Genomic DNA, 26,917 nt, shown 5'->3' with positions numbered 1-26,917 from the left:
CCATGTGAGTGCAGGGGCCCAAGCACTTCAGCAGTCTTCTACTGCTTTCCCAGGCCATAGAAGAGAGCTGGATTGGAAGAGGAGCAGCAGGGACTAGAACCAGTGATCATATGTGATTCCAGCGCTACAGGCAGAGGATTAACCTACTGAGCCACAGTGTTGGCCCCCTAGATTGTTGGATTACTCAGCAATGAATGTATGCAAGTAATTAATATAACACTTAGGACATTAAGACAGTATATGCTGAGCCTAGAGGACTATTATTAGAAGTGGTTAGAGAGGCTGATGCTGTGGCCTGTAGTGACGGTATCCTATATGGGCACTAGTTCAAGTCCCGGCTGCTCCATTTCCAATCCAGCTCTCTGCAATGGCATAGGAAAGCAGTAGAAGATGGCCCATGTTCTTGGGCCCCTGCACCCACGTGGGGGACCCAGAAGAAGCTCCTGGACCCTGGCTTCGGATTGGCCCAACTCTGGCCATTGTGGCCATTTAGGTAGTGAACCAGCAGATGTAAGACCCCTTTCTCTCTGCCTCTGCCTCTAACTAACCTTTCAAATAAATAAATATATATATATATATTTTTTTAAGGAGTGGTTAGATCCATGTTGTTTCACATCTTACCTTAAACCACTGCTGTTATAGCTCTAAAGAGCTAACATTTGTCCTTCTGTGAGCTAATGTTCTGTGCATATTATTTTTAAATGTATAGCATGATTGTTAAAAAAAAATACAAGAACAAATTTGTAAAGATTTGCTAACTTAATGTAATTTTGTAACTCAAAGATGAATCTTATTCTTGGCACGTAGAAAATGTGAAATATAATTAGATGGGGAGGGCGATGTAGACCATCAGGTTAAATACAAATTGAAATGCTCGCATTTTGTATTGGAATGCCTGGGATCAAGTTCCACTTCCACTTCAGATCCAGTTTACTGCTAATGCACCTGGGAGGCAGTGGATGATGACCAAAGTACTTCTTTTGCTGCCACTTGTGGGAAACCCAGATGGAATTCTTGGCTCCCAACTGCAGCCTAGGCCAGCTCAGGCTATAGTGGGCATTTAGGGAATTGCTCAATGGATGGACAATCTGTCTTTCTGTCTCTCCTTCTTTTTGTCACTCTGCATTTCAAATAAATAAATAAATATTTAAAAAATATAATATAGTTCAATATTCTGAGGACTATATTTACAATTTTAAATTATGAATATTTACATGCATTTTATATACTTCACAATTTATGTATCTCAGATATTTTATGCTATGACTAAGTGTCTAGCATTTGGAGTAATATGAAATTTTGATTTTGTGTTATCTAAAATGCCTAGCAGTTGTAGTGATACAAATTTTGATGTGTACTTTGAAATCATGCCTTACATGATCATGATCTGTAAAAAGTAGTTCTAATGCCTAGAAAAATCATCACATGTGTGTTATTCCTTACTATTTGACACATAATGTATGTATATATATATATGTATATATACATATATATGCTTATTTATTTATTTGAATGCTAGAGTTACAGAGATAGAAAGATGCAGAGATACTGGTCTTTATCCACTCATTCATTCCCCAGATGGCTGCAAAAGCTAGGATTTGGCTAAGTCAAAGCCAGAAGCCAGAAGCTTCATCTAAGTCTCCCATGTTGATGGCAGGGGCTCAAACACTTGGGCCATCTTGTCCTGGTTTCCCAGGCCATTACCAGAGAGCTGGATCAGAAGTGGAGCAGCCAGGAAACAAACTGACTCCCACATGAGATGCCAGCCTCACAGGCAGTGGCTTTACCAGCTATACCATGATGCCAGCCCTGACACATTATGTATATCTTTTATTGAAATATGTTAGGTAAGTAGATAGTGAGTCAAGGTGTCTTTAAAAAGTGTTTGTAAAGAAGACATTAACAAGTGATATTGAGTACTTCCTTGATTCTAAGAGCATTACCTGAATTAATATATTTCATTTTCATAGAAACTTGATGAGATAGATATAATAGTTATGTCAATTTTACCAAAAAAAAAGACAAATTAGAGATAACTTTAGTTACTTCTTAGTTATCTCTCAGTAGCCTGAGTATCCACAGCTAACCAGGCTCTAGAGATTATTTTGATAAATGCTCCTTTTTAATCAACTCATCCCAATTTAAAAAAAAAAAAAGTATTTTACAATGAATATATATGTTAACCAGAATTTTTTAAATCCCCTTTTCTGATATTCTGATTTCTGATATTTTCTGATACTCATTTTGTGGAACTTGTGAATATGATGAAATAGTTCATTGACATAGTTGGCCTTGTAATTGGGATATTGCCTTGGTGGCCCTGATAACATGACACCTTGAAAATTGAGAAATTTCTCTAGCTATCAGTGGAAGAGGAAAGAGAACTGTCTCTGGAATAGTGGTAAATGGGAATATCAGAGATGTGAAGCATGAGCAGGACTCTGTTTGCTGTTGGTTTAACAGTGGAGGGACCACATGAGAAAAATGCGGGTGGCCTCTAGGAGCTGAAAGTGATGCTCATCTAACAACAGCCAGCAGGGAAACAGCACCTCAGTTCTACCATGACTAGGAAAGAATCCTGCCAACAATCCGAATGGGCTTGGATGAAGACGCTGGGCTCCAGATAAGAGTGTATTGTAGCCAACACCTAAACTTCAGCTTTTGTAGATCTTGAACTGAGAATGCAGGTCTACCATCCCAGAGTTTGAACCCGCAGAGATGAGTTAATACATGGCAGTTGTTTTAAGCTACTAAGTCTGTGGTGATTTGTTACAGCATCCAAACAAAATAGTTTGTTATATTTGCATTTTTAAATGTAAAAAGTATTTGTTTTTCAAGTTCAGTAATACAACTTGCAAGTATTTATTCATGATAAAATAGAATGTTTTCTCAATATAAAAACAGGAAAAAAGGTTATCAAGATATTACCTAAGTACAGCTCTGGGTCTCTTCAGAGTTTTCCATTCATAGAGCCGAAAATGACTATTTTAAGGGGAGGAATGACAGGAATTCATGCTGTACATTCTATTTTGACATTATAGATGGCAGGATTTGTTTCAATATGTAATATTCAAATATTGAGCAACCTCATTTATCTTGAATACAGCACATAATGAAGGGATAAGGGTTTTATGAACTGGCAAAACAGATGTCACAAAAGCTTTTTAAAAGAAGATAAAACTTCTTTTAACTCACCGGAAAGCCCTTCAGGTCTTCTCACAAAGCTTTAATGCAATATTAATAGACTGAGTTACCTGACTTCCAAGTCCTTTTAAAAACCCATAAATTAGAATTATCTGGGAAGCTAAAAACAACAATAGCTTACCATGAGGGAGTAATCTGCAGGCAAATGCATTTATTTAGTTTAAGTATAATCACCATTAATGAATATTAAACAAAAACAACAGTAAAATTATACAATGCCTAAAGAGCATCTTGGTCCAAAACTGATGGTGATTTTGAGGCCATAAAATTGTTTGGCAAGTGTTACATGGTGTCAGATTCTGTCTAATATAGAAGTAAATAATGAGAAGCATTTTGGAAAATTTTGAACCTAAACATATAATTTAAGAGTTTTAAAGAAGATATGGCACTAAAAATGACTTATTTCTTTGATTTTTTATAGTATAAGCATTTATTTCATGTTCATGTGTCTACATATTTGTTAAATATATAGCTTTGAGATAATATTCCTGTAATACATAGCTGAAGGTATCATTGTAGGGGCAATGTTTTTTTTTTTTTTTAAGATTTATTTATTTACTTGAAAGTCAGAGTTACAGAGAGAGAGAAGGCAAGGCAGAGGAGGAGGAGGAGGAGGAGAGAGAGAGAGAGAGAGAGCAAGAGAGAGAGAGAGGTCCTCCATCCACTGGTTTACTTCCCAGAAGGCCACAACGATCTGAAGCCAGGAGCCAGGAGCCTCCTCCAGCTCTCCCACATGGGTATAGGGGCTCAAGGACTTAGGCCACCCTCCACTGCTTTCCCTGGACAGAGCAGAGCCGGATCGGAAGTGCAGCAGCTGGGACTCAAACCAGCGCCCACATGGGATGCCAGCGCTGCAGGCGGCAGCTTTATCTGCTTTACCACAGTGCCAGCCCCAAGCAGCAATGTTTTTCAAGCATGAATGAGAGTCTTTATCTTCTGGGCTGGTGCTATAGCATAGCAGGCTAAGCCTCTACCTGCTTGCCAATCTCATATGGATGCCAGTTCGTGTCTCAGATGCTCCTCTTCTGATCCAGCTCTCAGTTTATTGCCTGAGAAAGCAATAGAAGATTGTCCAAGTGCTTAGGCCCATGCATCTGCATGGGAGACCCGGAGAAAGCTCTTGGCTACAGGTTGGCCCAGTTCCAGTCGTTGCGGCCATTTGGGGAGTAAACCCTGAGACGGAAGATATTTCTCCCTGTTTCTCCCTCTCTCTGTAACTCTGCCTCTCAAATAAACAGATATAATCTTTAAAAAGTCTATCTTCAGGAGAGAACCTCCACTTTGACTATGACCTTGTCTAAACAAGATAAGAGTCGGAGAACTCAGAGGGCTTCCATAGCCTTGGAAACTCATGACTGGAGCATAGGGAGATTACTGATGCCATAGACAGGAGTGTCAATTGGTAAAGTCAACAACAGGAGTCACTGTGCACTTACTCCTCATGTAGGATCTCTGTCCTTAATGTGCTGTGCATTGAGATTTAATGCTATAACGAGTAGTCAAACAATATATGTCACTTTGTATTTCTATGGGGGTGCAAACTGTTGAAATCTTTACTTAATGCATACTAAACTGATCTTCTGTAAAAAAAAAAAAAAAAAAGAAATTATCAATTCCCAACTTGACTCTCACTGGGATTAAACATGACTGGGATTAAACATGACAATAGGTCTGATCTGATTTCATCATCATTTAAAAAAATCATCTATTATTTTTCACTTTATGTTTCTGTGTGGGAGCAAACTGTTGAAATCCTTACTTAATGTATACTAAGCTGATCTTCTGTATATTAAGATAATTGAAAATGAATCTTGATGTGAATGGAAGGGGAGAGGGAGTGGGAAAGGGGAGGGTTGTGGGTGGGAGGGACGGTATGGGGGGGAAGCCATTGTAATCCATAAGTCGTACTTTGGAAATTTATATTCATTAAACAAAAGTTAAAAAAAAAGTCTATCTTCTAGTCAATTTATTATTTCTATGAAGATAGTCTCACAAACATATTTTAATCATTGTTAAAGTTACATATGCCAACTAAACAGCCAATGATATTAACTATCTATTATTGGTACAAAATATTTGTAAAGTGGCAATAGGCTAATATATATATATATATGGATATAAATGTAAATTTATTATTAAGATTAATACTCTGTTTAGATATAATTTTTCCTAATACAGCATTATTCTTAAGATTAAACCAATTTATTAAAACCAGTAAACACAGAAGGAAACCTACTTCTTGGCTCATAGCCAAGGGAAAGAAAAGTATGGAAAAGTTTTAATTATGTATATCATAATGGAAGTTGAAATGTAAAATATTAGGGATGAGATCTTAAAATCCAATCTGGGGGCCAGCACTGTGGTGCAACAGGTTAATGCCCTGGCCTGAAGTGCGAGCATCCCATGTGGACGCCGGTTCCAGACCTGGCTGCTCCACTGCCAGTCCGGCTCTCTGCTAAGACCTGGGAAAACAGTAGAAGATGGCTCAAGTCTTTGGGCCCCTGCACCCATGTGAGAGACCCGGAGGAGGCTCCTGGCTACTGGCTTTGGATTGGCACAGCTCCAGCCATTGTGGCCAATTGGGGAGTGAACCATCAGATGGAGGACTTCTCTCTCTTTCTGCCTCTCCTCTCTGTGTAACTCTGACTTTCAAATAAGCAAATAAATCTTAAAAAAAAATCCAACCTGGATTTTTTTAAAAGAGCACACAGATTAGGACATTATTGTGAATATATTTTTTATTATATTACATCTTCTTAAATGCTCATTGACGATTAACTCACACTATTTGACATTTTCAAATTAAATATTTCTTTTCATATATTTTATTCATTTCTTTTCATTTTGGCATCATTTGCCAATAATGATCCAAGCCCTTGCTAGTTATATTACTAAAAATACCCCATGTCTTAATAAATACTGTGCCTATCATGCTTATAATTTTTCTAACCTTTGCTGAAAATGTGTGCACTGGTAAATGGGAGCAAAAATGACATATAAGACAAATGTGTTCTAGTGTTATTGAATGTATCACAAAAACAATTATGAAAATTGTTTTTCAGAAGCATATCTCTAAAAATATTTGTGTGTTTATTTATTTGAAAGGCTGAAAAAGAGAGAGAAGGATAAACACAAAAAAACAGAGAGACAGAGAGAGACAGAAAGACAGAGAGAGATCTTCCATCTGATGGTTCACTCCCCAAATGGCTATAACAGCTAAGGGTGAGCAAGGCCAACGCCAGGAGCCAAGAACTGCATCCTCATCTCCCACGAGGGTACAGGGACCCAAGAAATTGGAACATCTTTTGCAGCCTTCCCAGGTGCATTAGTAGGAAATTAGATTGGAATCAGAGCAGCCAGGTCTCAGATCAGCACTCTTATATCAGATGCCAATGTCTCAAGTAAGAGCACAATGAACTGCGGCACAATGATAACTTTCAGAAGTGTATTTCTTTTCTTTTTCTTTTTTTTTTTAAAGATACCATTGCTCTCGACCTAAGCTATAAGTCTTTGGAAAATACATGTTCTACCCATGTTTCATAACTGAGCACCCACCCTTGCAAATAAATATTAATGAAGTCTGTGATCAATTGGTTTATTCATTTCCAAATAAAGGCTTAAAATTAGCACCACATGAAGTGACAGTGCAGTGACTTCTATTCATGTAAATTTTTTTATGATCCTAAATGAGTCTCTGTCATACAAGAAATTTAGCATAGCCCTGGGAAGTCTCCTTTTTCTTTGCCAGAGAGTAACCACCCTTTGGAGGATTAAGATCTCATGTTCATGAAACATGCAAAAACACACTCAGTATTATTCCTCTGGGCATCTACAAAAGGAGATTGTGTGGAAGAGGAACTATTTATCATTTATTGAGTACTCATAGGAAGATTGATTAAAAAAAGAATGTGCTGAGTATTTAAGAATTTATACTTAAGGTGGACATTTTATCATAACACACTAATTCGTCATTCAATCTGCATTCACTGAAAGATCTAGAGAATACATAACAATGAACTCCATTCCTTTGACTTTTAAGGGGCAAAATAAACTTATTGTTAGGCTAATTTAAAACTTTACTTTTCAACTGACAGAATCTCCTGTCATACTTTGATTAAAAAAAGAATAGAAAGAAAGAAAAAAAAAATGAAAGAAACCATGGCTATCATAGGCTGAAAGTCCCATTTCTCCAGACTCACTTGGGATAACATAAACAACAATTTAACAATGCACGTGCAGGTTTCCTAATTTTAAAGACAGTTGAGGAAGCACATACCCTGACTTAATTTAGTTCTTTCCCGAAGACTCAACGGGAAGTGAGATTCTCCTTTATAGATCCTTTGGCAACCAAGTAAGGGATGTTTTTTCCAGAAGTCAACTCTTAGTGTGTGAAAAGCAAACTGGCTTTAGGTGACATGATGCCATTCATGGTTTTGAGTTGTTTCTATAGCACTGTGTGAACAAGTGACCTTGAACGGGTAGTCTCCAATGATATACTTCAAGTTCAAAGTGAAAGTGCTGAAGTGGAACCAAAGTGCCTGAATGCAGTTACTGAGGCAGACATCAAGTAGAGCAGAACTCGAAAGGGCAAAAATGAAAAAGTAAGGTTTCTTTTATTATGTGGCTTTCCTTCAGAAAAGAAGTCACACAGTATTTTAAAGTTACTTTACCCACCTAATTGCAAATGCTCAGGTTTTCCTGACAGAATTTTAAGGTATCATTTTCTTAAAGCCATGTGATGATTACTATTGAGTTCAGTGCTTCAAAAATTATTCAGTTATAGAACTGCAGAATGAAAATCTATTCCTGAGAAGTTCTTGATGGTGCGCCTTGTCCAGATCAAGGGAATAAAAATCAGATTAAGATGGCTAATTCCATCTAGATATTTCACTTTCCTCTTTTGCCTTTCAATAATACTGATGCAGATAATGATGAGATAACAATGACACAGAAAATGATGAGACAAATTCAGAATAAAATGATCTGGCCAGGTTCTTTGAAGAGAAAGAGAAGAAAATACTCAGGAGTTTACCTCTAAAGTTAGATAATTCCCTAATTTAAAATATGTGGAAATCCAAGGCATACACTGAATATTAAGATATCATATTATATGCTTGATAATAAATTATTCAGTAGAAACTCTCTACGAAATTGATTTTCATTTTAAAATCTCCTTTATTTTTCTAACTCCTTTCTGTTGCATTCTTGTTATTGGTAGTCACATTACATCACATTTGAGTTCACAGGAAAGATTTGGGGCTAACTGACCGGATATTTGACTGTCAATTAAAATCAATAACATCCATTACTATATCTAGGTCATCAATAAGAAAGACATTCAGAAACAATGTAGAAATAATGCATACTTTAGTCCTCTTTTCTCATACACACTCAGTTGAACATTGTTTGGGCATCAATCACTGCTGTTGTGAGATTTCCATCCCATCAGCACAGTTGATGTTTCTTTCAGCTATCATGCATGAGGTAAAAAACAGAACAATGTAACAATGCAATTTTCTTATTATTTTCTCCACTTCACCACCAAAGAATAACAGTTTGAAAGATTCACAGCTTTTAACTTGGTTTATTCTTTCTTTTATACTAAATAGTCTTTTATGAATGCCTTAATTGTAGCCAGAGGACTCTCTGCTTGCCTCCTGGTATGTGTAGGTAGGAAAGTACTTGGTGGCTGCTTTGTGTCAGGAAGAGAACCATTCTCCCTAGAATCCTGATTTCCTTGCAGCCAAATAAAAACAGTGCTGCTCCTCCATAGGTTTGTGCCTTTAAAGCAGAATCTTACAGTAGCCTTCATTACTATACCCTGACATTCTAGACCATTTTCTCCATTTTAAGCAGCATAATTTTATAATGTCTCCTGAATTATAGTCCTCAATTTTTAGGTATGATATGCATAAAATTAATTTACTATGGATTAGGCAAACAACACCTGCACCCTCATAAGATTCACTTTTAAGTTACAATATATTTGCATGAATAGTAGGCTTAGAATCAAAATTTGCTGCTCTTCAGTCCACAAGTCACTATTCAAAAGGTCCTATCAGGATCCATATCTTATCATGTCACAACTTTTCTAATTTCTATGGAGACTGCTATTGAATTCACAAAACATTTTTTGTTTCTTTTTTGTCTCCTAGTGATAAATCTAATGACATTTCACACACATACACACAAACAAAGAGTTAGATATAGACACACAGAGACAGAGAAAGAGAGAGAGAGTGAGAGAGAGAAGAGAGAGAGAGAACTGAAGAAGGAATTAACCAAGAAAAATAAGGTGTAATATAAAAAGAAGTAATAATATTAGAAGTGAAATAAAAACAGCATCACATACTTTGATAACCAATTGGTTGAGCATTGCCTATCTAGAGTCAACTTTTATCTGTTACATTACTGTGCATCTTATGTAAGGGTTGTATAATCTGAGCTTACTCTCAATACCTCTGAGCTCTTAGGCAGGGAAGCAGGTAGACCAGGAGACTGCCTATAGTGTGACATTGAAAACACGCATAGAAACTGTGTGTACTAGCTGCTAATAAATTAGATTTGGGTCAAGTGAATGTGACATTTGGTACCACAAGCTTCCTGGAAATATGGAGTAGAGATTTCTTTACAAGAGGAGTTCTAAAACTGTTTTCTGTTTAGGGTCAGATAGTAAAAATGGTAGACTTTGTGAGTTTCTTTGATACAAGCACATGATCACTACAGAGTGAAAGTAGCCACAGACAATGAGAGTGAGAGACTCAATGAATCCTTTGGCTATTGAAAGTTGAAATTCTTGAAATTTAAATTTTAAAATGATATTTTATTTTTATTATTATCATTTCAATAATTATAATATAAAATCCACTAGTGTACAAATTATAAAAAAAAACATATGGCAGGCTACTTTTGGGCATCAGATCATAATTTGACCATCCTTCCTTTTGAAGTACTCATAAAATGTAAATATTATTATAAAACATACATAATGAACAAATATGAGCTGCTCACAATAAAAAGAAAACTTTTGTGGAGTGTATTTGGCATTAATGATTAAGATGTCTGCATCCTGTATAGATACCCGTAGGTTCAATGCTTGTCTCTAGTTCCCATTTCCAACATACTACTGATGTGGTCCCTGAGAGGCAGCAGGGATAGTTCAAGTATTTGTATTCCTGTGTTCCTGGCTCCTAGTTTCAGCCTGGCCTGGCCTGCAACTCCCAACATGTGAATATTTTGGGAAGTGAACTGATGTATGGGGGCTTTCTTTCTCTTTTAAATAGATAAATAAATGAATTGTAAATGAGTGAAAGAATGAATGAATGAGTGAATGAATAAAAGCCCTCTCTACTTTTAGAAAGATGGGTTTTCAGATAACAATTCGTATATCACACATAATTTGCCTGAGTGGCCTTCCTGAGCCAACCAACATAAAACAAGACTCTCCATTCCTCTCTCTCTCTCTCTCTCTCTCTCTCTCTCTCTCTCCCCTTCCTGGCTCCCTACCTCCCTATCTCTCTTTCGAATAAATAAACAAAATTGAGGAAAAGAATGAACTGTGAAATATCTTTGAAAAAAAGAGCAAATCATGCAATTCCAATCAAATGACGTTCAAGAACAGGAAAAAATTTAAATTGAAAAAAGAAAAAGAAATCACTGCATTTGGGATGTGGAAGGAGTTTGAATAGGAAGAGAGAAGAAGGAAGGGGTAAGAGGAATGGAGTAATGATAGTACTCCACCTTTGTTAAGAGTTTGGATTGTGGCCGGCACTGCTGCTCAATAGGCTAATCCTCTGCCTTGCGGGGCTGGCACACGGGGTTCTAGTCCCGGCCAGGGCGCCGGATTCTGTCCCGGTTGCCCCTCTTCCAGGCCAGCTCTCTGCTGTGGCCAGGGAGTGCAGTGGAGGATGGCCCAAGTACTTGGGTCCTGCACCCCATGGGAAACCAGGTTAAGTACCTGGCTCCTGCCATTGGATCAGCGCAGTGCGCCAGCCGCAGCGTGCCAGCCGCGGCGGCCATTGGAGGGTGAACCAACGGCAAAGGAAGACCTTTCTCTCTGTCTCTCTCTCTCACTGTCCACACTGCCTGTCAAAAAAAAAACAACAAAAAAAAAAAACAAAAAAACAAAACAAAACAAAAAAAACAGTTTGGATTGCACAGAAGCATCTATTTGTCAAAAATCACTTAAGGGATACTGAAGATTTCATTGAATATAAATTTTGTTTAAATCTCTAAACAAATACTGAAATCTAGTTAATAGCATGCATGTTGATGTGTTTAGAACTGTACATCCATGTCTATAAGTTTAAAATACACTGAACACTGAGTATTAGAACAACGTTGGGTGGATGGTAAGTTTGTTGTAAAATAATGCAGGATACTGGTAATCCTATAACTTAGATGAATATATGGGTTATTGATTTTGATTTTTTAAAAAAATATTTATTTGAGAGGCAAAGTTACAGATATATATATATATAGAGAGAGAGATACAGATATATATATAGAGAGAGATACAGATATACATATATATATGTGTGTGTGTGTATATATATATATATATATGAAGAGAGACAGTGACAGAGACAGAGAGACAGATAGAGGGAGAGAATCTTCCATCCACTGGTTCATTCCCCAAATGGCTCCAATGGCCATGGCTGGGCCAGGTTGAAACCAGGAGCCAGGAGCTTCTTCTGGGTCTCCCACATGGGTGCAGGGACCCAAGCACTTGGGCCATTTTCCACTGCTTTCTTAGGCATATTAGCATTAGCAGGGAGCTGTAATAGAGTGGAGTAGCCAAGACTCTAACCAGCAGCCCTGCAAGCAAAGGCTTAACCAACTATCCATAATGCTGGCCCACTTTTGATTTTTATGTAACAAAATTTTAGTAAGGTGATGGACAAATGAAAGTGGTTAAAAACAGCTCTTTCCTGGCGGCGCTCCCGGGAGCTTCCGCCGAGTGGCGGCGTGAGGGTGGGCGCTCGGGGTGGGGGCGCAGCGCGGCCGGGAGCCCACGGCGCGGGCAGCGCGCGAGGCCGGAGGAGCCGGCGGCCGCTCTCCATGCTGCGGCCGCGGCCCGGCCCCTGGCCCCGGCGCTGACGGCGCGCCCCGAGGGGCGGCGTCCATGGATCGCCACTCCAGCTACATCTTCGTGTGGCTGCAGCTCGAGCTTTGCGCCATGGCCGTGCTGCTCACCAGAGGTGAAATCCGGTGCTACTGTGATGCTGCCCACTGCGTGGCGACTGGGTACATGTGCAAGTCGGAGCTCAGCGCCTGCTTCTCCAGACTGCTGGATCCTCAGAACACAAACTCCCCACTCACCCACGGCTGCCTGGAGTCTGTCCAAGCTCAGCAGACGTGTGCCAAGCCAAACAGACACACAACCACTCCGGCACCGGCGTGCCCACATTGGAATGCTGTCATGAGGACATGTGCAATTACAGAGGGCTGCATGACCTTCTCCCTGCACCCAGGGGAGAGGCCCCAGGACAAGGGAACAGGTACCAGCATGACGGGAACAGAAACCTCATCACCAAGGTGCAGGAGCTGACGTCTTCCAAGGAGCTGTGGTTCCGGGCGGCGGTGATCGCCGTGCCGATCGCGGGAGGGCTGATCCTCGTGCTGCTGATCATGCTGGCCCTGAGGATGCTGCGGAGCGAGAACAAGAGACTGCAGGACCAGAGGCAGCAGATGCTGTCCCGGCTGCACTACAGCTTCCACGGACATCACTCCAAAAAGGGCCAGGTGGCCAAGCTGGACCTGGAGTGCGTGGTGCCGGTCAGCGGGCACGAGAGCTGCTGTGCGGCCTGCGACAAACTCCGGCACGCCGACCTCAGCCACGACAAAGTCCTGTCCCTGGTGCACTGGGGCATGTACAGCGGGCACGGGAAGCTGGAGTTCGTATGACGGAGGCCGAGGGCGCGGCCCCAGCGCTCGCAGGCCTTGCAGGCCTCTGGGTTCTGCTGGACAGGGCCAAGAGCACTTTATCTGAAGATTCGGAACCCGCGGCGACATCCCGGAGACACAGAACCGCCCTCCGCCAACCGGGTCTGGGGGATTTCCTTCCAAAGGATTATTTCTACAGACTGACCTACAGTCAAATGTATTATTTGCTTTAAAATGATTAAAAAAAAAAAAAAAAAAGGCAAAGAGGAGACTGTGTACACACTGTTACCAGGGTTATTTGCATTCCCGGGAGCGGAACGGAGTACTTCAATAAACTAACCTGTGCTCTGTGGACGCTCAGACATCATGATTTATTGTAAAGATTTCAAAAATATATATATATTTTGTCTGAAATGTAGCGGTGTCTTTTCATAAATTAAAAACTCAAGTGGAACGTGTGAGAAGGTACACAAATGCAGACGTTGATTGGGTCTGGTTTGAGGGCCGTTATTTAATGAAGCCACGATCCCGCGTGTGCACGCACACATTTTTAGCAGTGAGGAGGCTTCTGTGTGCTGACCATTTGGTGTCTTCGCCACCTTTTTGTAAGCAAAATTCTGGCTGCTGGTTTTCATTGACGAGAACTCACTGCTGAAGTTGCCTTAGCAAAGGTTTATCATGCTTATCAACTTGATTTGCTTGTGTTGGGAAACCTCAGAAAATGTGCTAGCTCCATTCAGAAGGGGGGGGGGGATAAAAAACCAGTGAAATGCAATTTTTTGTAATTTGATATTAGATGAATTGATGCATTCTATCTCAAACCAAATTAAATATGTTTGGTCCTCAGATAAGCCAAATTTTATTGTATAATGCTCCTAGTTTTCCAACCTTTAAACTTCTTTCAATGAATGTTAAGCTGATTGAGATTTAAGTAACTGGTTTCTTACCCCCCAAATGATCCTTTTGTTAATAGAACCCAGTGGAATGTTGGCTCTAGCCAGTAGTACAGCTAAGGAGCAATGAGACTTTCCTGTGTGGTAATAACTGGCCAGCCTGAACTTAAACCTGTGCCATGTTGTGTACTTGGCCATCAGATGGATCTTGGTTATGTTAACCATGAGAATAATTTGCTGTTGAAGGTTTTTTTTTTTTTTTTCTCAGTTCTGTATAATTGAGACCTTTACTTATGGCCTGCATTTGAGTATGGCGTTTTATTTGAGGAAGATTTTTTTTTGGCATATTTTTACCAGAATATTTCATAGTCCCTTCAGACAACAGGTATAAGCACATTCATGGAGGAATCTAGTATAAAAATGAGTACCTAGATTATTTAACAAGCAATAGATCACTGCCCCCCAACAAATCAGGCAATGGAATAAATGCCCATTTTCCTAAAAAAAAAAAAAAAAAAAAAAAAAAAAAAAAAAAAAACAGCTCTTTCCAATACTGGATCAGCAGGCTACTGAGAAACCAGGGATGGGATGATTTTAAAGTAGGATTAGACAAGTGAAGAAAGGAAGAGAGAAAGAAACAGACACTGAAGCATAAGATATGTGAGTGAACAGTACTGCTACTAGTGTGTGGGGCTTCAGATTTGGGAAATTGAGTCATGAGGTGATAAGCATTTATAGAGATGAGAAAAATCACATCAAATTTTTGATGGGAGCCAACACTGTGGTGCAACAAGTTAAGCCACTGCTGCATCCCATACTGGAGAACAGGTTCCAGTCCTGGCTGCTCTTCTTCCAATCCAGCTCCCTGTTAATGCACATGGGAAAACAATGGATGAGCCAAGTACTTGGGAACTTGTCACCCATCAGGGAGACCCAGATGGAATTCCTGTCTCCTGGCTTCAGGCAGGCCCAGCTGGCTGCTGAATCCATTTGGGGAGTGACCCACAGGATATAATTCTCCCTCTCTCTTTCTCCCTCCCTCTCTTCCCTCCTTCCCTTCCTCCCTCCCTCACTGTTTCCCTCCCTCCCTCCCTCTCCCTTTCCCTCTTCCCTCCTTCTCTCTCTCTCTGTGTGCCAGTGTGTGTGTGTCTCCTACTTGGTCTTTCAAATAAATAAGTAAATTTTTTATGCAGTTTTTTTGAAAGACAATAGGAAGAAAATTCTGTTTAAATTAGAAATAGTACTCATACAAGGTAAAGGTAGATTTGCTCATATGTATTTGGCCTTAAGGGGGATGGAGGACTGCTAAGGATTCTTTTATTTCATTCCAGTTACCACCCAACAGGTGTGATAAATTCATTTGGCAGGAGTGAGCTGGGTAAGTGGGATTGAAATTACAGAAATCATAATATAGCATACTTCTCTGTTGTAGGAACAAATTAAGTCTGTTTGAGAAGAACACAACAACTAACTGAGCACCAAAAAGGAAACCTGTTAAAGTGAAATGAACACTATGAGAAACGGTGACTTGATCAGCCCTCGCCCTGAACAACTTAATATGTTATCCCTCTTAGAATTTTTTTTTTGTTTGTTCTACTTAATACTTTTGGTTGAATACTGTAATCAATACACAATTATTCTTAAGTGCTGAAACTTAACTGAAAAGTGATCACTGTTAAATATAAGAGTGGGAATAAGAGAGGGTAGAGATGTGCAATTTGGGACATGCTCAAGCTGACTTACCTCAAACGGTAGAGTTAGAAACATACCAGGGGATTCCAATTCAATCCCATCAAGGTGGCATGTACCAATGCCATCTCACTAGTCCAAGTGATCAATTTCTGTTCACAATTGATCATAATGATAGGACTAAGAGCCAAAGGGATCACATAAACAAGAATAGTGTCTGCAAATACTAGCTGATAGAATAAAAAAGGGAGAGAATGATCCAACATGGGAAGTGAGATACACGGCAGACCCATAGAATGACAGATGTCCTAAACAGCACTCTGGCCTCAGAATCAGCCCTTAAGGCATGCAGATCTGGCTGAAAAGCCCATGAGAGTATTTCAGGCATGAAAAGCCAAGACACTCTGGGAAAAAAAAAAAAAAAAAAAAAAAGAAACCTAAATGAAAGATCTCCGGGAGTGAGATCCCAGTGGAAAGAACGGGTCATCAAAGAAGGGGATACCTTTCTCTGAAGGGAGGAGAGAACCTCCACTTTGACTATGACCTTATCTAAATAAGATCAGAGTCGGTGAACTCAGGGGGCTTCCATAGCCTTGGCAGCTCATGAGAAGAGCCTAGGGTGATTACTGAGGCCACAAACAAGAGTGTCAATTTGTTAAGTCAACAGCAGGAGTCACTGTGCACTTACTCCTCATGTAGGATCTCTGTCCTTAGTGTGCTGTACATTGTGATTTAATGCTATAACTAGTACTCAAACAGTATTTTTCACTTTGTGTTTCTGTGTGGGAGCAAACTGTTGAAATCTTTACTTAATGTATGCTAAACTGATCTTCTGTATAGAAAGAGAATTGAAAATGAATCTTGATGTGAATGGAAGGGGAGAGGGAGCGGGAAAGGGGAGGGTTGCGGGTGGAATGGACATTATGGGGGGGAAGCCATTGTAATCCATAAGCTGTACTTTGGAAATTTATATTCATTAAATAAAAGTAAAAAAAAAAATAAAAAAATAAAAAAGGGAAAAACACGCAGTATCCCAAGAGAGCAAGAATGAGGTGATAAAGCCGCAGCAAAGGTAGTAGAAGCAGATATAAGTCAGACAACTCTTGATAACTGTTTAGCTATGGAGGGCAGATCTAATCTGATGACTGAAATGCAAATAAAATTAGGTGAAAGTATCACTGGTAGTGTATATCCTAGAGAAGGTTTTCGTAGTTTTCTTATATTAGGGACTGCAATAAGCTTGTATTGAATTATACAACATTTATTTGACAACTACACTATGTGTATTATAGCCTTGATATACTCACATAAGGAAATGAAAATATATTTTATATGTCAATGTTGCTATTGTTGAGTAAACAACATGCTAAATGCAATGCACCAAGCACTGAAAGACATGTGCCACACAATCTGATTTACATTTGGATTCAAGAACATAAGCTCATAAAAGCAGAGTAGAATGACGGGGTTGATGGTAGGGTGTTGGACAGGAGAAAGATGTGGGTCAAGGATATAAAATTTCAGTTTCACAGTGGAATAAGTTCAAGAAACCTATCATATAATGCAGTGACTATAGTTAATAACAATGTTAACAACAATGTATCATCTCTCTAAAAATCACTAATGAGTAGATTTTGACAGTTCTAGCCACAAGAAAGATCAGTATGTGCAGTACTGTATAAGCTAATTAGCATAATTCAGATATTCTGCAATATATATTTTAAAGCATATTAGAAAATATAAACTTTTTTACAATAAATAAATAATTGCTGTTTTTGATTATGGATAATTTACTCCTTGAAGAAAAAATATGACCATGAACTAAAAAAAGAAAAATGAATATTTTAACATTTATAATATTTATTTTAATAAAAATATTCGTTATAAATTTATGCACACACATACATTTTGTGAATATCAAGTATGCACATTTTTCATTTAAAATAATAGTTATATGCTTCTTCATCAATCCTTAGAATGAAATTTTATATGTAGGCAGAATTTTAATGAAATTTCTGTTATATTACATTTTGAAGATATGTTATTAAAATGTAAAACTCATCAGAAATTGATCAAATAGGAAATTTGAAAGTAGAGGGAGTATTGAAATATTTATAATTCTGCACACATAAAATTAATTGACAAAACTTGAAAGAGAAATAAATATAATAGACTCTACTCCATTTTTTTTTTAATTTTTTTTTTTTTTTTTATTTTTTGACAGGCAGAGTGGACAGAGAGAGAGAGAGAGACAGAGAGAAAGGTCTTCCTTTTGCCCTTGGTTCACCCTCCAATGGCCGCCGCGGCCGGCGGGCTGCGGCCGGCGCGCCGCACTGATCCGATGGCAGGAGCCAGGAGCCAGGTGCTTTTCCTGGTCTCCCATGGGGTGCAGGGCCCAAGCACCTGGGCCATCCTCCACTGCACTCCCTGGCCACAGCAGAGGGCTGGCCTGGAAGAGGGGCAACCGGGACAGAATCCGGCGCCCCGACCGGGACTAGAACCCGGTGTGCCGGCGCCGCAAGGCGGAGGATTAGCCTAGTGAGCCGCGGCGCCGGCTCCATTTTTTTAAATTATCTATTTTCTTATATTCTTAATGTGTTCTGCAAAATCATACAATTAGGTTTATTTGGTTGGTCTGACATCTTTGTTCATATTCTTCTTTAGATAAGTAATTCTAATCTTCAGGAAAATCTTAAGCAAAATAATAAAACAAAAACTAAAGCACAGGAGGATTGTGCTGGTGCAAAAAAATCATTATCTATAATCTTTAATAGGTTACACATGTAACAAATAATAGGCGAAACAGCATTCCTTTTAAAATTACACAGGCCCCTACAGTTAGATTCTATCATAACTTCTTCACAAATAATAGAAATGAAGACAATGTCTGAACTTCTGTCAAAAACAAAATGAACTGGAACAATACAACAAAAGGACGTCCTCAGAAGCAATCTGCAATTTTAAACATGGCATGGTTTGTAAGTATTCAAATGGCATTGGTGAAATGCTTTTATTATTTTCAATTTATCAGTCACTAAAGACAAATATTTTAGATCCATAATATCTTCTTCTTCTGGGTCTTTTAGGGACAATTATTTAGGCAACAGCAAACTCCTATTTACATTTCCATTTCATATCTTCAAAATATTAGCAGGAAGGCAGAATTGTATATTAATATAAAGGCTATATTGATAAAGAGTATATTAACCAGCAAAGCCATTTTTAGATCCATTGATAACTCTTAATTTAGTTATCAGATGTGCATGAAAAACCTACAATAAGGAACAAATATTTCTAATATTGGAAATAGTTCCTCTTTCATGTTGCTTATATTTGGGAAAGGGAATTAATATACCATAGCTGAAGGAATTAATATTCATAAATATCTACTTATAATTCTCAATATTTACTACTGATCACGCAGATTCAAAACATGTATTGGCTGGCACCACGGCTCAATAGGCTAATCCTCTGCCTGCGGTGCCAGCACACCGGGTTCTAGTCCCGGTCGGGGCGCCGGATTCTGTCCAGGTTGCCCTTCTTCCAGGCCAGCTCTCTGCTATGGCCCGGGAGTGCAGTGGAGGATGGCCCAAGTGCTTGGGCCCTGCACCAGCATGGGAGACCAGGAGAAGCACCTGGCTCCTGCCATCGGATCAGCGCGATGCACTGGCCGTGGCAGCCATTGGAGGGTGAACCAATGGCAAAGGAAGACCTTTCTCTCTGTCTCTCTCTCTCTCTCACTGCCCACTCTGCCTGTCAAAAAAAAAAAAAAAAAAAAAAAGACATGTATTAACTTCTATTTAATCTCAGGATTTTGGGATTTTGAATTAGATAGACTATCAGAAGAATGTGTGGGGTTTGATCAAACCGTTAATGTATAGTCATCTATACTGTAATTAGAACTGGTCTAAGCTGATACATGACATAATTTAACGCTTTGAGATCAGATTAGTATCTACATTTTAAAGATGTAATAATTTTATCTGAATCTAGCACTGCCAAATTTATGAATACTCCAAAATCAATTAATTATGGAGATGTCAATGGTGTCCTTTATAGATATGTAAAATGTTTAAAAAATTGCTTTGTTATTATCTAGTTATAAACAAAATATATGATTTCCAAAAATAACAGAACATAAAACAAGTAAACTATCCATGGAGTAAAATTCCTAGCAGAACAGAATTCTGCAATTCTGATTGGATATTTGAGGATTCATGGAGAAACATTCAATAATTATGTCTGCACAAGTTACAAGAAAACTATTTTTGTATTGCTAGACTTAAAACTATTTTTGTATTGTTAGACTTAAATAAAAAAAAGAAAGAGAAATCCCCAAATAACCGAGGAGCAGTTAGGTGACCACTGGAAGACAGCGAAAGGCAGTATTTCTGAGGGATGAGATCTGTAGAAAAGATAAGATCTGCAGCATCTACCTTAGGTCCAATGCCTGGTGGGAGGAAAAGAACAGAGAAGCTACAGGAAGTCTATCATTGAAGAGAGTGGGAATGGCTCTAAACTACTGATATCTTGGTTCTTGGTTAAACTCATCCTCAATGGGGGAAAATGTCTGTGAACTAGGATCACAAAGTCCCTCAGAGTAAAGAAAATTATCTAAGACTTCAAAGAAGAATCAAGCTGCCTAAATGAGAATGGCCAGGAACAACTCACAACAGATTTATAGTCTCACTATTTCAGTAGGCTACAAAACACGAAATGTGAAATAAGAAATAAATAAAAAAAAGGTAACATAGTGACAAAAGTCATATAAATCTGAAAAAAGATAAATAGAAATTTTAGAAATAGTGCTGAATTAGAAAACATACATGGCTGTTTGCTTTCTACTATGATAAATTCACTTGTATCAGACAAATTATTCTCTCAAGAATCACAACAAAGCTTCTTTTAAATAAAAAAAATTACCTATTGAAAGATGTTCAGAAGCCAAAGTCTGAGAAAAAAAAAAGATATGGATTAAGATGAGCCTAACTTTCTTTGCCATATTCTCCTTGAGAAGTGGCTGATTCACAAGTAGTTCTGGATTGAAAGACCTTGCTACATGTATGGGCTGAAGACTCCCGGGGTGGGGAAAACAATAAATTATAGTGCAAAGTAGTCAGACTTTTATACTCAGAATTCTCAGGAAAGAGAATGGCAAGCCATTATAACTTTTCTTCTTAGGCATTTGTTGATTTCTATGACATGTAATAAGGGAGGCAGAAATCCAGGGAGAAAACAGAAGCTAAGATGTGAAACCTAAGGACAGTTCAAAGGCATATTTCCTTCTCAGAAGTAGGTAGAGGTGGATCTTCTTAGTAAAAATGAAACAACATTCAGGCACACCAAGGTTGAGTGGCCCTAGTATAAATATATAGAGAAAAACAGGAGTACAGAAGACTTCACAATCACTAAATGTTAGTCTCAAATCACTCAATCTTATTTGGAAGAGAAGGTGATTTTTTTTTCTTATCCTAAGCATTTGCTTGAAAGATAGCAAATTTTGTCAGAAAGAATTCAGTGTTATCCAAAGCCTGTCTCTCTGTTATTTCTATAGTTTTCTGAGCTATCTTAGGTTTAGTACACAAGAATTATACTTATTGTACTTTCAATTCCCTTCTTGTAACATTCATTTTCTTCATAAATACTTTCTTTACTGTTTGCTTTCCTAGGTAAATTTGGCAGCTCTGCAAGACAGGATTATACCATGATGTTCATTATGCTACACTAGCTCCTAACACAGATCCTGACAATAAAAAAATGTGCAAATATGAGCATCATTATTGAATGCTTATATAAGTGAAAAAGAAGAAAGGGGGAGAGAAGACAATGCTATGAATTTTCAAATACTGCAGATCATTTGTAAGAGTTGCTACCCATAGATTTAAGCCCCATGAAATGTTATCTGAATGCCAGTAATTATGGAGTTGAATAGAAAACCAATTAAGGCCGGCGCCGCGGCTCACTAGGCTAATCCTCCGCCTAGCGGCGCCGGCACACCGGGTTCTAGTCCCGGTCAGGGTGCCGGATTCTGTCCCGGTTGCCCCTCTTCCAGGCCAGCTCTCTGCTGTGGCCAGGGAGTGCAGTGGAGGATGGCCCAGGTGCTTGGGCCCTGCACCCCATGGGAGACCAGGAAAAGCACCTGGCTCCTGGCTCCTGCCATCGGATCAGCGCGGTGCACCGGCCGCAGCGCGCCGGCCGCGGCAGCCATTGGAGGGTGAACCAACGGCAAAGGAAGACCTTTCTGTCTGTCTCTCTCTCTCACTGTCCACTCTGCCTGTCAAAAAAAAAAAAAAAAAAAAAAAGAAGAAAAAGAAAACCAATTAAATTTTTACATAGCCCTTAATAGGGTATTATACAAATATATAAAGAATTCCAAAGACCATACTGAGTATTGTGTAGTTCTACAAATAAGTTATGAAAATGAATGCTGATTTTTGTTATAGTGTTTTATAGTTTTCTCTCTTCTGCTGTAAGTTGTTTTTTCTTTCATCTGAGAATATGTATGTACACACACACATAAACAGAGAGAGAGAGAGAGAGAGAGAGAGAGAAAGAGAGAGAGAGAGAAAGAGAAAGAGAGAGAGAGAGTGCTTCCATTCTTTGGTTCATTTTCCAAATGCCCACAATGGCCAGGTGATATCTGGGCCAAAGCCAGACTTGGGGAACTAAATCCAGGTCTCCCACATGGGTGGCAAGAACTCAACAGCTTGAGCCATCATCACTGCATTAGCAAGAAGCTGCAATCAGGAACTGGAGCCAGGAATGAAATTGCAACAAGCATGTTCACCACTAGGTCAGATCCCTACCTCTCTCTTACTTTTTCAGTTTTTTGTTTTTCCTTTTCCTTTTCATTCCTTTTGCCTCATTAGCTTTCAAGTAAAGAGAAGATTATTTGGATGCTAAAATCTTAAACACTAGTCAGTAAGGTGTAGAACACTATAATGAGTAAAAGCAAGATACAGATACAAGGGGTTACTCTGAAAATGTCAGAGTTGTTGTTTAAATTCTTTGAAAAAATTGACCTCTATACATTTCTGTAAGTTTCCCAAAAAGAATAATTTCCTTAAATTTGGTATTATTAGATGTTTATCTAACTTTATGGGTTGCACTTAATGTAGAACTGCTTTAGTAAGCAGTAAGAATTTCCAAAAACCCCCCAGACACCTTTTTCCTCCAAGACAATACAACTTCTGGGGAGATAAATACGAGCGACTGAAGACTGACATTAATGACGCATCATGCTCTGACCTCTCTCTGCAATGGTATTAGTTACCAGACATTATGTTGAAGTGAGAAGCTGTTTACTTCACTGTTGAAAATTTGATAGCAATATACATACTTTGGAGTGTCACATCACAGGGACACATGTCCGGGACCATTTGGGAAATTTCTGTCATGGATGTATATTATTTGGTTTGTTATTACAACTCTGTTCAATTTTTTTTTTTACCTATTTTTACCGGTAGTTTCATATACTTTGTCCTAATTTTTGTTTATTCTGTTTCTGTGTGCATTTCAAGAAACTTACTACTGTGGGGATAATCTGTCTTACTTAGCTTATCATTTGATTAAACAATAAAGAGATCCACTCGTCTTAGAAAAATCATAATCTGGAGGTTAAAACTCATCAGATGTTAGGGAACTGGGATACCTTGGCTTGTCCAGGGCTATAATATAATAGAAACAGGATATTTTTTTAATATACATTACAAAATTGGAATATATATATATATCACTTTATTGATAACAAATTATTTTAATTGCTATTTTCAAATTTCATTTCTCATTTGAGTAAATTTCACTGATTCATTGATTCATTTTGATTTTTAAGAACAAATATCTCTAAAGACAGGTTTACTATGTGGCAACACTATGGCTTGTCAATTGAATGTTGTTACATGTACTTGAAATATATTAACTATATAACTTACTAAGTGAAAACATATGAGATTTACATTATGCATATTATTTGTCTCAGTGTACTTGTGCAAGGCAAGGCATATATAAGAAACATTGGTGAGATATGTATTAATGGAAATCTTTCCAGTAACTTAGGAAAGTCAGGAGAAAGTTTTCAAATGCATGTGGTCATTTGCTAAATAACTCATTGATTTTCCTTTAGGATCTAAATTGCTCAATTTTTATAACACTGATTGATAGTTGTTTCCTTATTTTTTTTTTATTTTTCTGTAAAATATGCAACTCCTCAAAGGTAGACTCCCTTCGTAATTGTGTCATTATCAACTGTGTGCTTGTCACATTGCGTTTCCTTAATGGTACTTAAATTATAGCTTTCAACATTATGTGTCCTTTGCTTTCTAGGTGTTTCCAATCCCCTTTTCATTTCATATGGATTCTTGACTATAATGAGCAAAATATGGATTTAAATGTGGAGAAGAAGCAAGACTAGCAAATACTGATTAAAAATAAAATATCAAAATTTTCTCCAATCATAAATCATAGTGGTTAACACTAAGTTCAGCAACTATTTTTGGAATATAAAGATCACAATAATAAAATTGTGCCATAGCTGGAAACAAAGTATATGTATCAATGCACAGCTATATTACAGACCTTTGTTGTTATCCATTCCTCCCACTGCATACAGAGTTCCAACTGTAGATTTTCTAGGTTTTGTTCTTGGACTTTGCATTAAAGTTCTTCTTTCTGGCAATAGATGATATTTCATTGCTTCCAGAATCAGCTTTTGGCATTCTAGATCATTCTTAAATAACGCATGGTTTTCTAGGTCAGCCAATATCTGTGGATAATATGCAATCATTGTTAATAGTACTTTTAAAAGATATGAGACCATTTTAGTAGTTAAAAGTTTAATGCCTGTAACATAAATGGATATTATTTTTATTCAATGTCATTTGTTATCATATTGCATAGAGTAAAAAATAAATCTAAAGTTCATTTTTCCATTCTCTTGCTTAAATTTTGAATGATACATCATAAAAATGTATAATTATTACGTGCTAATCAAAACTTTCAGATCATAAAGATAAACTATTGTTGATAGCCATAAACACATCTGATAAAGGAAATTAAACATTAACCTTCAAGAAATTAGATCACAATAAGCCTATTATAAATATTAACATATGTAAATTAATATATTCCAAGTACATTTGAAACCTCCTGCAAATTCAAACTAATTTGATTAAAATGGAAAAAAATCTTCATTACAAAGCTCTAAATTTGCAAGCTACAGAAAATCTACATAAGACAAAGTAGAAATTTCCAATAGTTAGACTAAGAAATACTAAACAAAAATCTTCAATTGAGCACACAACACAATGAGATCAACAGTGTTTTATTTTAATTTTTAAAAATTTTGACTAACAAGTAATACTTACATATTTGTGCGTAATATGTTAGAGTATTTCAACGCAGGTATTCAGTCAAAATGGATAAAATCAGGGTATTAACCTTTTCATTTCCTTATTTTTTCTTTGTATTTGTATCCTATCAGCACCCCTGTTCTTCTACACTATATATTATTGTGAACTACTGTCACCCCAACATAGCACCTGATGCTTTTAACTGAATGTGTTTGGTACCAATAATACAACGTAACTCAATTTCCCCTTTCTCTACTCTTCTCAGCCTCTAATAATAATTTTTGCTACAACAGATTTTTGTCTCTTCATGACCTTTGTGTAAATTTCATTGAAAAATTAGTCTATCTTTATTTTCCTCTTCCTCTGTCTCTCTTTAGATTATCTTATTCTTTGTTCAATGCCACTTTCTATTTTTTTTGTGAATCTAGTTTCATTGTGAAGACAGTAAAACCTGTCACATAGAATGCTTTTGAGTCACAGCTTTAATATTTACTCCTTGATCTTTTCTTGTTCATTGATAAGACCATACCAAACCTGTATATAAATGTTTGAGTGGATAACTTAAATATGATGATGACTTGTACTAACTGATCAATTTAAAGTTTATAATTTTAACCTTAATGGATTCATTTAACCAAATACATAAATTACTGGTAGAGGTATCAGGAAAAATACAAAAACAGTGAGAAACTCATGTAGGACATCTGGGAAAGATGACAGAATATGTCTAACATTAAGAACATAAAAGACTCTATTAGAACTCCTAGATGTTTTGGAATACCATATGTTGTAATATCTAATTATACTATGTTTCATTTTAATTATTTTTATAACTATATTCTTGGTTCTGTTCTCTTCTTGTATGTTGAAACTTTAGCTGCTTTCTCATTCATTTTTACACTGAACATCAAATAAAAGAGGAGAAAGGGATTGGAATGTAATAGGGAATCTTTAATGTAGTTTTTTTAAAGACTACTCTTTCTTATTTCAGTAGAACTTTAATTTGTAATCAGTAAAGGGAATATTTTTAAAAGGTCCCTTTTGATAAGGTGGTCTTAATGAGCATATACATTGACCCTTTTGTTTTCTCTCTGTTAAAATATCTTCTCATATTTCTGGAAAATTTAGCATCAGTTGATCCTTAAAAATGCTCTTTCATTTTTAAAAATTTTATCTTTGTTTTATTACTTTTTCATTGTATCCAGGTAAATAGTTAATAAATTACAAATAAAAGGAATAAAATGAAAAGAGTAGATGTACTTCAAAACATCAAAACCAGAGTTAAAAGATAAATTGATTTTGATGCACAAGCATCTTGAAATCCATGCACGAAACAGGTCTTCAGAAAATTCAAGGAAAATACATATTATGAAAAAACACATGCATTGAATTCAAAATGTTTTTCATTAAAGAAAGTTATCCTTTCATTTTTTCATGAGTTTTTTGAAGTTCCCTTATATATGCTTCTATTCTGCTTTTCTTTAGAAAAATATTAACTTGGAATAAAAATGTTTGAGAGGTTGGAGGATGGCTGAGATTTTAGGTAGATTAACCACATATATACTAATATTTTGTCTTTAATTTTTAAAATATGATCAGCTGTTGTCCTGACTGTTGATGTACAATGTAATACCTTATCAATTTTAGTATTTTTTTGTTCTAGTATTATTGGTTGAACTCTGTAATTAACACACAATTATTCTTAGGTGTTTATATTTTAACTGAAAAGTGATCCCTGTTAGGAATTTGGAAAACATTATGCTGAGTGAAATAAGCCAATCCCAAAGGGACAAATATCATATGTTCTCCCTGATCAGTGACAACTAACCGAGCACCAAAAAGGAAACCTGTTAAAGTGAAATGAACACTATGAGAAACAGTGACTTGATCAGCCCTTGT

At 37.5% G+C, this 26,917-nt stretch overlaps 1 protein-coding gene and 1 pseudogene across 1 annotated transcript in view; one reads left to right on the top strand and one right to left on the bottom strand.

Moving 5' to 3' along the window:
- KLHL1 (kelch like family member 1) overlaps positions 1-26,917 on the bottom strand; it is a 415,159-nt gene that overhangs the window by 98,524 nt on the left and 289,718 nt on the right. Inside the window, exon 6 of the mRNA XM_002712985.6 lies at positions 24,246-24,432. Within this exon, the coding sequence (XP_002713031.1) occupies positions 24,246-24,432 (187 nt within the window). The remainder of the gene's footprint in view (positions 1-24,245; positions 24,433-26,917) is intronic.
- Positions 12,143-13,134, top strand: LOC138843691 (BMP and activin membrane-bound inhibitor homolog pseudogene; annotated as a pseudogene).

Source organism: Oryctolagus cuniculus, chromosome 9, assembly GCF_051225735.1.
Source record: "Oryctolagus cuniculus isolate XC-2025 breed Fujian yellow rabbit chromosome 9, ASM5122573v1, whole genome shotgun sequence".
Taxonomy (NCBI): Eukaryota; Metazoa; Chordata; class Mammalia; order Lagomorpha; family Leporidae; genus Oryctolagus; species Oryctolagus cuniculus.
The sequence above is the reverse complement of the archived record's forward strand: the minus strand, read 5'-3'. Positions and strand labels throughout refer to the sequence as shown.